We start from the raw sequence: 12479 nt of genomic DNA, 5'->3' as shown, positions 1-12479 counted from the left end.
GCTAAATTTAAAAGTAAGCTAATGAGCATGACTGGGACTATTAATGAACACATAATATGTTAAATAAGTAAAAAATGGCAAACATTTTCACGAAACTTTTCCATTTCCAAAGCTCAAGATTCTTCAACTTAGTTGAAATGGCAATATATCAGATATATGGCAATATACCCCTATTATACTTATAGTACAGTAGGAGCATAATGTCTCTGGGAGAGGATTCCATTTGACCCATGGAACATTACCTAGGACTTTGGCAGGTATCCTGGTACACCCTATATATAAGATTGTTTCTACTGAAAACAACTTATTCAACAGTTGGGAAAAATACTTGTGTAAATACTCCCTCCTCATGTGTCAAGTGTAATGCAAGGGATCTCTATCACACATCTTTTCATTAATGAGACAGACATCTAACAAATCTGGAAATTCATTTCTCAAAAAAATATCAAATGTTTCCTCTTAGATGGTGATTGAAGGCAAACAGTCCAGCCAACTATATTATTGAGTAAACCATGTCATACATTCACCAAGCTTCTTATCTGTAAGTTATTTTTGTACATCTGGTGGTTAATAAATGTGCTAAACTTGCTTTCTCTCTCTCTCATGTTCTTTAAAACATCTTTCTCTGGAACTGTTCACCCTCAGATGAGTATATTTCATCATTTCAACTCCATTTGACCCATGAAACATTACCTAGGATTTTGGCAGGTATCCTGGTACACACTATATATAAGATTGTTTCTACTGAAAACAAATTGGCTCTGATGTTTAAATTCTATCAGACTTGTTTTCACTACAACTTACTTTTTTTAAATTTAAATATTAAGATTATTAAGGATGTTTTATTTAATTGGCTAAACCTTATTAATTTTAACCAATTATAGGTTGAAATATCTAGTCATATACCTGGTGAGCCAAGTACCGTTGGTTTATCCAAGAGATCTCTTTCCAGCTACCTCTACCATGTGGCAATAGTTTATGCCGGACTGCTTTGCATTGGTGTATTTATGGCTGTAGGAGCCCTTTCTGCTTGGCATGCTCGTCTTATAACTCGAGGTGAAACAAGCATTGAAGCCCACATAAACAAAAAGGAAACATTGCGTTTGGCTAAGGAAGGGAAGGTATGGGCACTTAAAAAAGGCAGAGTGAATCTTATTACAGGTTCTTTTAATACACTTCAATTTACTGTAATTTTTCATTGATGAATTAATGTTTATCATATTTTTAATATTGTCTTTAATATTTAATAGGTGTATATAAATCCATACAACTTTGGACCTAGAACAAACTGGAAACTTTTCCTTGGACTGTTACATGGAAGGTATGTCCAAATACCATTTCAGAGTAAACTGTAATAATCATAAAGCATATTAAAGTATATACTGTAGTAGATAAAACAATTGCAACAACTTCATATGGATCAGGAGTAACTATGTGGGTAAAAATTATCTATCTATTAAACTGAATTACATTGATTATAAGAATGGGGTGAAATAAGTTCTAATGTAACAGCTCTCTCTAAACCATATCTTATCTCTGGAAGGAACTACTCAATTTCCTCATTCATTCAATGAAAACCTCATTCATTTTACAAATATATGTTGTCTCAGGTCCAATCTGAATAATGTTCATTTCCACCTACAATCTGCCTAGCAGCCCCACTTACTTTTTCTGACATAATCCCAGTTATTGATTGCTTCAACTACTGCTCATCTCACTTGTCCTAATCTCCTTTTTGATCTTCTCTGGCTGAAAATCTCTCTAACCCATTCTGTAAAATTCATCTGTTGTTTCTGTTGTTCTCCCAGTTCCACTAATCACTTCAAACTCTTCCTTTCCTTTCTTTGAAACTTGATTTTTCCAGTCCAACTTTCATAACAGTGATGTAATTTTTCTTTTGTGATTTTAATGTTCACAACTGTAGCTGGCTTCATTTTTCTATCTACATGGATGCATCTGGTCATAATGCTTGTTTGTTTGTTTGTTATTTGGTTTTTAAGAGCATTAGCAATTAAGGCCATATTGCTCCGAGGATATGCGGTGGTCATTCCCTGACCTCTCCGCATCCTCCGTATTTGGTGGTCATGGGCTGAAATCCCGGTCTAATCAAGAAGCGTGTGCTATGCACTGCTGCTCCTTCCCACCTGGCTACGGAGGCGCCGGTCATAATGCCGAGGCTTTTGAAATTACTAACGACTTCATTCTGCTTGTTCATTTCCTATCAGAATACCAAAAAATCCTAAACCACCCAATCTCACCCATCACTAAAGAACCCTTTAAAGTACACAGTCAACCCTCTAGGCACTTCAGATCGCAAGTTGGTGATAGTTGATCTCTTCTCCAATAATGGCTTTCTCTAATTGCCATTCTCAGCTTCACATTGTTTGACGTTGTGAAAATGGAATGATCTGCAAGATTTTTATTCTTCTTTTCTTGTTTGGCTTACTGTTTTAAATCTGATAGCAATGCTTGCTTAGATATTATGTCAGTGAAATTAGTCTTGTGTGAATGAAATTCTTTATTCCAAATCCCACCTTAAAATCTTGTCCTTTATCTTAAACTTGGTTCTCCACATAGATGTGCTTAGGCTATTCAGAATTAGTGTGGCATATCATAATTGATTTGTATTCAAATTTCCAGCTTCATTCACAATGGTTGTAAAGTTGTAAATCAATCAAAATTAGATGTTTAACAGGCTAAGAGTAGAAAATTTGCTTCTTGTCTAAACAGTAGTTTAGAATTCTGGTCTCTTGCTAAAGCTATTAGCTGCAACTTTTGCCCATCTGTACTTCCACCTCTTAAAACCTGATGGTTCCATTGCTTCCTCAGCTAAAGATAAGGATGACTTACTAGCATCCTACTTTTCTTCTAAGTCTTGTATTGATCAAAAATAGATCCAAGCAACATTACCTAGAAGTATTCACATAAGTTAAGTAAAACATGTTTGATGATACTGTGGCCTTATAGAATTTCAGCATTAGTAAAGGCATATGATGCAAGAAAGCAAGTTTATATAGCAACAACCAAAAAAAAAAAAAAAAACCTCATTTCACCCATCCACTTGCTCCACATGTTTGTCTAGTTCTGCCTTAAATCTATTTATGCTATCAACTTCTACGACACATGGAAGTTTGTTCCAGCAATCAATCACCTGCTGGCTAAAGACAACTTCCACACATCTGTGCTACAACTGTCTTTCCTCAATTTGAATTTATGCCCTCTCAGGCAATTATTCTGAGCAAGAGAAAGAATCCCATCAGCATTAGGCATGCTAAAACTATTCTTTATACAATTTAAAACTATTCTTTATACACTCAATCAGATCACCTTGCAGGTGCCTAGTCTCCAGACACCGTAATTTGCAAAACTTAAGCCTTTCTTCGTAAGAGCAACCCTTTGTTGCATTCACTAATCATGTTGCCCTTCTCTGTACTCGTTTTAGCAACTCTACATCCTTCTTAAAATGAGGCCTCCAGACCTGTATACAGTACTCAAAGTGTGACCTGACCATTGCCTTATACAAGGGGATAATCACCTCCTTATCCCCTGCTAGCAAAATTCTTGTATATCATTGACAAGACACCATGAGCTACTCTTGCAGACCATCTGCACTGTTCAGAAAACTTCATATCTGCCTGTATAATTACCCCCAGGTCCTTTTCATTCTCTACCACTGTCAGTGTAGCTACAGTGGTAGCATGATCATCTGTGATGCACAGAGATGTTACAAGAAAAATTAATGTCTCTGGGCATCACAGATGATCCACGCTGCCACTGTGGCACTGACGAATCTTGGCACCATATAATGTATGACTATGAAGACTTGAGATGTATTCTGATCACAAAGGTTATTAATTTGCCAAAGGACCAAGAACATATACTAATTCATGCCCATGACAATTATAAATACTTCACCATTTTTGCACAGGATATCTTCAACAGACAAAGAACATTAAGGAGCCCAAACCACCAAGACCAATAACTTGAGACAGATTCTGTGCACCCCTTTCCAGTAGCATCTGGGGCTGCCTTCTCTATTATCCCCAAACCCCTGTCTTTTCTCCCCACCCTTCAGTCTCTCCCTACTCTGTCTAACTCACAGTGTACACCCCACACAACTTATCAATTAATAACATCCAAATTTAAACCATGCTTACATAAACCTCTCTTGGCCTTTTATATTCTAGTGTTAACCCCCTTTTTTATTTATTTATTTTTCATTTTTCACATAGGAAAAATCTTTGGAAACTAGGTAGCAGGGCCTGCCAGACTACAAAAAATCTACTGGGTACCTGACCTGCCTTTCCGGGACCAAGTGTGGTAATGGTGGGTCCCAATGGCTAAATGGTTAGAAGAACAATAGTACACAACACTACACATCCATCCACTCCCCACACACTTTTTAAATCTCTGGCCATCACAAAGTTCTGTGCTACACAAAGAGAGTACACAATGCAGAGATGGGGGAAACCCCTGATGCCGTAATACAGCTAACACACTTTGTCAGTGTAGTACCACACAGTTGATACAATACTCTGGGTTACTGCTTCCCATATGCAATACTTTACATTTGTCAAGGTTAAACCTTAGTTGCCACCTCTCATCCCATCTGCTCAACTCTTCTAGATCCTGTTGCAGCAGCATACTGTCATTAGTTTCATTAACCCTGCCGACCTTCATATCATGGTTATAACTTGAGCTTCAGCACCTGCTACCTCCATGCCTCAGAATTTTTTTTTTTTTTTTTATGAAAACCCCAAACACAAGAGGTATTAGAACCTATAGTACTTAGTACCATACATGGGTTGGAGGTTGAGAAGATGACAGAAGATATTTGTTGATATTAGACTTAAACTTCTGTAGACTGTAATTTTCAGAAAATACATATGAAGGAAGATTCCAGAAAATGGCAGTTGAATGAATAAATGATGAAGATGAAAAGTTGGTTCTGTGAGTTTGAAGTTGGAAAGTAAATGGATGTTGGCTGGGTGGTGGTATGTGTTCAGACTGTAGTAGTGGCATGTGATGCAAGAAAGCAAGTGTATGAGCTTATGCAGCATCAGCCAAAAAAAAAAAAAAAAAATTACAAAACAATCCCCTCTAAATATTTGTCCAGTTCCTCCTTAAATTTATTTAACCTATCAAACTTCCACAACGACAGATGGAAGTTTGTTCCAGCAATTGACCACCCGCTGGCTAAAGGCAAATTTCCACACATCTATTGTACATCTGTCTTTTCTTAATTTCAATTTATGCTCCCTTAGGTTCATAATCTGAACAAGTGGAAGATTTGTTCTGAATTTTGAAGACCATCAGAATTCAGCGTGCTCAACCCATTCAAGGCCTTATACACCTCAATCAGATCACCTTGCAAGGTGCCTAGTCTCCAGGTGCTGCAGTTTTCAGAATTAAAGCCTCTCTTGGTAAGAGGATCCCTTCATTCCCCTCACCAATCTTGTTGCCTTTCTCTGTATACACTCAAGCAAATCTACATCCTTTCTAAAATGAGGCCTCCAGACCTGCACACAGTACTCAAGGGTTGGCCTGACCATTGCCTTATACAGAGGGACAATCACCTCCTTTTCCCTGCTAACAAAATTCCTGTATACCATTGACAACACCCTGTGGCCTGCCCTGGCAGCCTGTCTGCATTGCTCAGAAAACTTCATATCTGACTGCACAATTACTCCCAGGTCTTTTTCATTTTCTATCTCCTTAAGTGTAGTACCACACAGTTGGTACATTTCTCTGGGGTTACTTCTATCCATATGCAGTGCTTTGCATTTTTAAATGTTAAACTTCAGTTGCCACTTCTCAGCCCATCTGCCCAAATTTTCTAGATCCTATTGCAGTAACACACTGCCATTACTGTCATTAACAACCCTGCCAACCTTTGTATCATCTGCAAACTTCGATACTAAGCCTGATATACCTTCATCAATATCATTGATAAATATACAAAACAACAGTGGACCCAACACCAAACCCTGTGGGACTCCACTAATAACATTAGTCCACGAAGAGCAGCACCCATTGATTACCACCCACTGTCTTCTCCCACTCAACCATCCTTTTATCCATTGTAGCAACTTACCCTTAATACCATTCTGCTTTAATTTGTACAGTAGTCTTCCATGCACAACAGTGTCAAAAGCTTTCCTGAAATCAAAGTATATGATATCAAAATTATTTTTTGCATCCAGTTCCTTTGTAATCCATCCTGCAGTGGATTGATGATGTGTTAATTTGCTTTCTTGTTTATTTTACTTGTATAGTTTGCCAAAGCCAGTTTAGCTAGCCCTACTTCCTCGTAGTCTGGGGTGGGCAGTCGGGGAGAATTCCCCGGCTGGTTAGACGGGCTAAATTGATTTTGTTTGATTTGGGATTTTGGAGAGCTTGTTAAAAAGCATTTCCATGCCCTTGAGTTTTGTTCCTGGGATCACAACCCGTTTAACTTGGGTGTGGACGGTTTTAGTTTGTTTCTGATAGATTTCAGAGATCTTTTAGTAAATTCATTCTGCAGCTGCATTTATTCAGTGTTCATTGTGCAGGACTCTCGAGCCGTGTACATATTGTAAATAGTTATTTCTCACTGTTGAGACTTAACTTTTAAATTGTATATATGGCAAGTATTGAAGAATCAGATGTAACGTCAAGTGAAGAAGAACTGGTGGAAGTAATATCTGAGGCTACAGATGATGAAAAGATGGAGATAACAGGAGAAGTTCCGTCTAAGCAAGTTCAAGAACTGTCAGAGACGCAGGTCTTTACTAGAAGAACCTTGTTAAGGACTCCTGCACGTCTTAGGTCCTCCTCTCTCTCTCTCTCTCTCTCTCTCAACTTCCCAACAGAATTCACAAAGTCATGGTGAAACTAAGAAAAGGAAAGCAAGAGCTGGTAATAGTGTTGAAAAGAACAATCAGGAAAGTGTAAAGAAAACTGGTTCTCATAAGAAAAGAACTGATGGGAGCAAAGAAAGATCCAAGTACGAAGGATTGGAATATGTCAAAGAAATAAGGGGAAGGCTTAGAACCTACTTTTATGATATGCAAAATAAAGTTCCCACAGCAGCAATGAAAACAATTTTAGATCTGTGGGATATCTTGGAAATGAAGGCTATGGATGTTCACATAGAAAACTTGTTATTAAAAGAAAAGCTAGAGGGAAAGAAAAGCTATGCTTATGTGGCTCAAGAATCAGTAAAAGAAACCAAGAAACCATCAACGTGTGTATTGATTAAAGCAGCAAGTGAAAGATTCAAGACAAGCGAAGACTTAAAACAAAAGTCTTGAAAAAACTTAGACCAGTTCTGAAAGAAGTAAAAGCAAAAAATATAAGAACAATAAGAGACTGTGGGATTGTGTTGGAAGCGGAGGGAGAGGACGACATTAAGAAAATTAGAGGATGTTCAAAGATACAAGAAGTTGGATTAAAATACGTAATTCCAAAAGTTGTTCATCCTAGGATTGTGGTTTTTGACATTGAAAAGTACATTCAGAAAGATGATTTTCTGGAGCAGGTTTGGATAAAAAATTGTAAAGAATATGGGGTATCCAGGAAAGAATTCAAGGAAAATGTTGAAATTGTCTCTATAAATAATGTTAAAAATGGGAATGTGTCAAATTGGATATTGGAGGTTAGATCGAAGCTTCTGAATATAATAAGACAGAAAGAAAGATTATGTGCCGATTGGATGGCATACAATTACAAAGAAATATTCTCTGTGGCTCAGTGTTACAAATGCTTAGGATTCAGTCATATATCCAAATATTGTAAAAGAGAAGCTGTATGTGGACATTGTGCCCAGAAGGGACATGCATACAGAGACTGTAAAAACAAGGCAGAGGGACCAGTCTGCTGTAACTGTAAAAATAGAAGCAGAAAATGTGATCACACTGCTACTGATAAGGATTGCCTTGAGTACAAAAGAGCTTTGGAATTATATAAAAATAAGATCAATTATGGCTGAAAAACTAAGTGTGCTACAACTAAATGCACAACAAGCAAAGGCTGTAGCGGCTCAAATTCACTTAGAAATGGAAAAGAAGGGTATTGACATAAGTCTACTGCAGGAGCCCTGTGAAGTAGGGGCCAATGTACGAGGATATCCAAGTAATTATAGGATTTTGACAGACAGAAAACAGAAAAAGCCCAAAAGTTGCGATAGTAGTGAGAACATGATCTTGTGATTACTAAGATCACAACCCTATCAAATGAAAACATGATATGTGCTGAAGTCATTGGCGCATTTGGTAGAGTGTACATGATCTCACCATACTGTCAGCACTCAGTTGATATAAATCCTTATATCAATTACTTGGAGAAGATAAAGGACGTACTTCAAGGTTACCATATAGTTGTTGGAATGGACTCTAATTCTAAATCTGTATTATGGGGTAGTGTGGAATCTGATGATAGAGGTGAGATCCTTGAGGACTTCCTATCTACTTCTGGTATGGTGGTTGTCAATACTCCTGGCCATATACTATAGCTCTGTACATGGGCAATCCTATATAGATGTTACAGTATGTACTACATCAATTCTTGATAAGATAAATGACTGGAAAGTAGTTGATTATTTGACTACAAGTGATCATAATGGTATTTTGTTTGAACTGAGTCAGATAGAGAAAGTACGGCAAATAAAGGAAACGGAAAGGTTTTCTGTCAAAACAGTTAATTGGGAAAGTTTTGATCTAGCCTTCAATCATGAAGTAAATGACATAAACTGGGATTTACTAAGTCCTGAAGAATATGTATGTAAATTTCAGGACATAGTTTATAGAGCTTCAAAATTATCAATGAAAAAGAAAAAGCTTGTAACCAGACCTGTAATGTGGTGGAATAGGAACTTGCAACAAATGAAGAAAGAACTAAGAAAAGCCAGAAAAAGATTCCAAAGGTATAGAAGGTTGGGGGACGCTCAAATGATGGAATTGTATAAGAATACGTATAAGAATCTATGTAAAAATTATGTTAAAGCAATTAATGATTCAAAGCAGACTTCTTGGAAGTCGTATGTGACAGAAAAAGGCTCGGAGATCCCTGGAATACTGTTTTTAAATTAATTACAGAAAAGTATATTTTTAATTCCATAAATTTTACTGTCAGAACAAGAAATATGGATACCTTAGGATGGAGTGGGTCCATGGACGTGATCCTGGATGAGTTGTTTCCTGATATGGACACACAAGAACTAAGCCAAGAACGGAAGGAAATGATACGAGGCAATGCCACTCAATGTTCCAATATATGTGAACAAAATTTTGCCACAGAAGAGGTCCAAGATGCTGTTGCACAGGCGGTTGACGGCCGGTTGCCTGGTCCTGACTTAATAGAAGTTAAAATAATGAAAAGGGTTTTTAATATAAGATCTGATTAATGGCAAGATGTTTAATAAATGCTTGGAGATGGGTTCGTTCCCCGAGGTGTGGCGAGTGGTCGTTTTGAAATTGGTTATTAAAAATCCGGATTAACTACCAAGTGAAGCGGGTTCATATCGTCCCATAGTATTGTTGTCTGTAATAGCTAATACTTATGAACGACTGTGTATCAGTCGATTAATGATTAAATATGATGAGAATCAAATGTCCTCTGATAACCAGTATGGTTATAAAAGAGGTAAGTCTACAGAGGATGCTATTTATCAGATGACAACATACGTTCAGAGCTATGAGGGGCGTTATGTTCTTGGAATTTTTGTTGATTTTCACGGTGCATTTGACATGCTTTGGTGGGAGGGAATCCTCTCCAGGATTAGAACCATTCGATGTTCTGAAAAATTGTATTCAGTTTTTAAAGAATATTTTTCAAATAGAAAGATAATTGTTAGGACAAAATATACTGAAATAAAAAGGAATGTTAAACGAGGTTGTCCACAGGGCTCGGTAATTGGTCCTCACCCCTGGACAATAGTTATGGATGATTTTTTGAGAAGAAATCACGTTGGTGTGAATGTAATGGCATATGCCGATGACTTATTAATCCTGGTATATAGCAATGCAAGGTCCCAACTAGAGGTACATGCCTCCCAAATAATGGAGGAACTGATGGAGTGGTCCACATTGTATAAGTTACAGATCTCAAAAACAAAGACTGTACAGATGCTGCTCAAGGGACGCCTGAGTATGAATAGAAATCCAGTAGTTAAAGCATTTGATATGTCAATTAGGTATGTGACCTCTGCAAAGTACCTTGGTGTGTGTGTAGGGGAGAGGATGGCATTTTTGGAGCACATGAAGTACTTAAAAAATAAAGTGCGAGTGCTATATGCCAAGCTGAGAAGAATGATCAGAACAGATTCAGGGATAAAAGGAAGAGGCCTGAATCTCCTTTATGATTGTGTATTTGTCCCCATAATCACATATACTTCTGTGGCTTGGTTGCACCGAATAACTAATACTGTTGAAAAGAAGTACTTGCTCCAGGCGCAGAGGTTCGCTTTCTTATGCACAACACGAGCCTGTAGAACAGTGTCGACAGATGCTCTGCAGGTGTTAGCTGGACGATTTCCGGCTGATTTGCAGACCATCTTGTCAGCGTTACTATATTGTACTAGAAAGAACATCAGGAAAACTGTGTTGGGTGTGTCCTCTTGCCCAGATCTAAATAAGATATATTCAAGATCTGATTATAAACAAGAAAAGGCAAGAATTAAAAATGAACTGATGGCTGTATGGCAGCAGAGGTGGGACACGAGTGAAAAAGGCCGTGTCACCTATATGTATCTACCAAGAGTTGACATATTAAATGTGCGAGCAAATCCTTGGCAGCAATTTGGACTACATGCCACTTTCCTTATCACTGGACATGGATTGACAAAAGGACTCCATGTGTTCGGCCTTGTGGAAAATGATTAATGTTCTTGTGGGTTACAAGAAACTAGTGTCCATATTATGCTCCATTGTGATCAATATGTTGATCTAAGGCATGAACTGGAGATAAGTCTAGATAGACTTGAACAACAAGATCTATGGATTATGTTCACGGATAGGGCTCTCCTATGGTACTTCAATAAGTTTGTGAGTTTAGTTTTTAAACGGAGAGCAAGACTAGATAGTAGTTCCCGCCTCCTTGTGGCTGGGGATGGTAACACAGCCAATTAGGATATGTGAGACGATAATAGCTAATACTATATCTTGGCTTCTTGGCTGTGGCTAAGAGGATTAGTGCTCTCCCAAGATGTGTTGTGTTGTTTGAATTTTAAATAGTATTTTATTATTACTATATTAACATTTTTAGAACAGCTTAAGATAATAACACTGAAGTAGCATAATCCACATATAAGCCTAGGCTTAGGAGGTGGACTTGCTGAAGGTGAATTGAATGAATGTGTTTATGTCACACCAAACTGACTCGACATTGCACTGTCCAGCCATGTCATAAAATCCAAGGAAGTACTGGCTGTACTATGCTATTAGTTAAGAAACACAAGATCCAAGGAAGTATTGGCTGTACTTCCTTGGATCTAGTGTTTCTTAACTAATAGCATAATCCCTCCTTCCTTCCTATCCTGTCTATCCTTCCTGTACACATTGTACTCCTCAAATTCCAGTTCTGCATTCCTTATATCGGTGTGACACCATGTTTCTGATATTCCGACTTTTAAAAGAGTACCAATTTTAATTTGAACACCAATTTTAAGAGTATTGTGATTTTGTTATAATAAAATCAAATTTTTTAAAAGCTAAGTTATTTTGCACAACTATGATAAAACACACTGAGCTTAAAGAAAATGAATAGAAGTTATTAGGTACTAATGGGAAGCCTAAGATACCTTTCTTTTTCCTAAACTTAGAAAATGATTGAACCTTTACCCTAATCAGTTAGTACATCATTTATCAAATTATTTGTGAATGATATGGTTATTAACAAACACTGCCCTTTATGGACTAATGTTATTAGTGGAGTCCCTCAAGATTCACTACAAGATCCCTTATTGTTTTCCGTATTTATTACCAATATTGTTGAAGCTATTTCGGGTATAAGTTTGCTGACAATACAAAGGTAGCAAAGTTAATGGATAGAATCAGGGTATGCTACTCCAAGATCTGGATAAATTGAGATGAGCTGAACAGTGACAATTGAGGTTTAACATTAATAAATGCCAAAGTATTGCATCTGGGTAGTGGTAATCACAGAATGTACCATTTGGGTGGCAATCACAGAATAATGTACAGTTTGGGTGGCAATCACATGGAGGGTAGTCGATATTGAAAAACAACTAGGGATAATCACATGCACATTGGTAAACAAAGATCTGCACACTTGATTTTAATTTGGAAATCACTGCCAGTATTTTAGCTGCTGCTGCATTTTCTGCATGCAACTGATATATTTCGGGTAGTTGGTTGGTGGAACAGACTTCCATCTCTTGTTGTGGAAGTTGATAGCCTAAATAAATTTAAGGCTCAGCTGGACAGGTATTTTGAACGAACAGAGGGGTGAAGTGGAAGGGTTTTTTTTTTTTTTTTTGTCTG

General features: G+C 37.4%; 1 protein-coding gene across 2 annotated transcripts in view; it reads left to right on the top strand.

The window, feature by feature from the left end:
* LOC150078262 (palmitoyltransferase ZDHHC16) overlaps positions 1 to 12479 on the top strand; it is a 159282-nt gene that overhangs the window by 137440 nt on the left and 9363 nt on the right. Inside the window, exons 6-7 of one of the 2 annotated variants that reach the window (XM_090384671.1) lie at positions 885 to 1121; positions 1251 to 1321. In XM_090384671.1, coding sequence (XP_090240797.1) covers positions 885 to 1121; positions 1251 to 1321 — 308 coding nt within the window. The remainder of the gene's footprint in view (positions 1 to 884; positions 1122 to 1250; positions 1322 to 12479) is intronic. The other variant, XM_090384673.1, reaches the window with a different exon arrangement.

Source organism: Mastigoproctus giganteus, chromosome 11 (assembly GCF_048544385.1).
Source record: "Mastigoproctus giganteus isolate SK-2022 chromosome 11, ASM4854438v1, whole genome shotgun sequence".
NCBI lineage: Eukaryota > Metazoa > Arthropoda > Arachnida > Uropygi > Thelyphonidae > Mastigoproctus > Mastigoproctus giganteus.
Note: the sequence above shows the minus strand (reverse complement) of the source record. Positions and strands in the feature narration are given on the sequence as shown.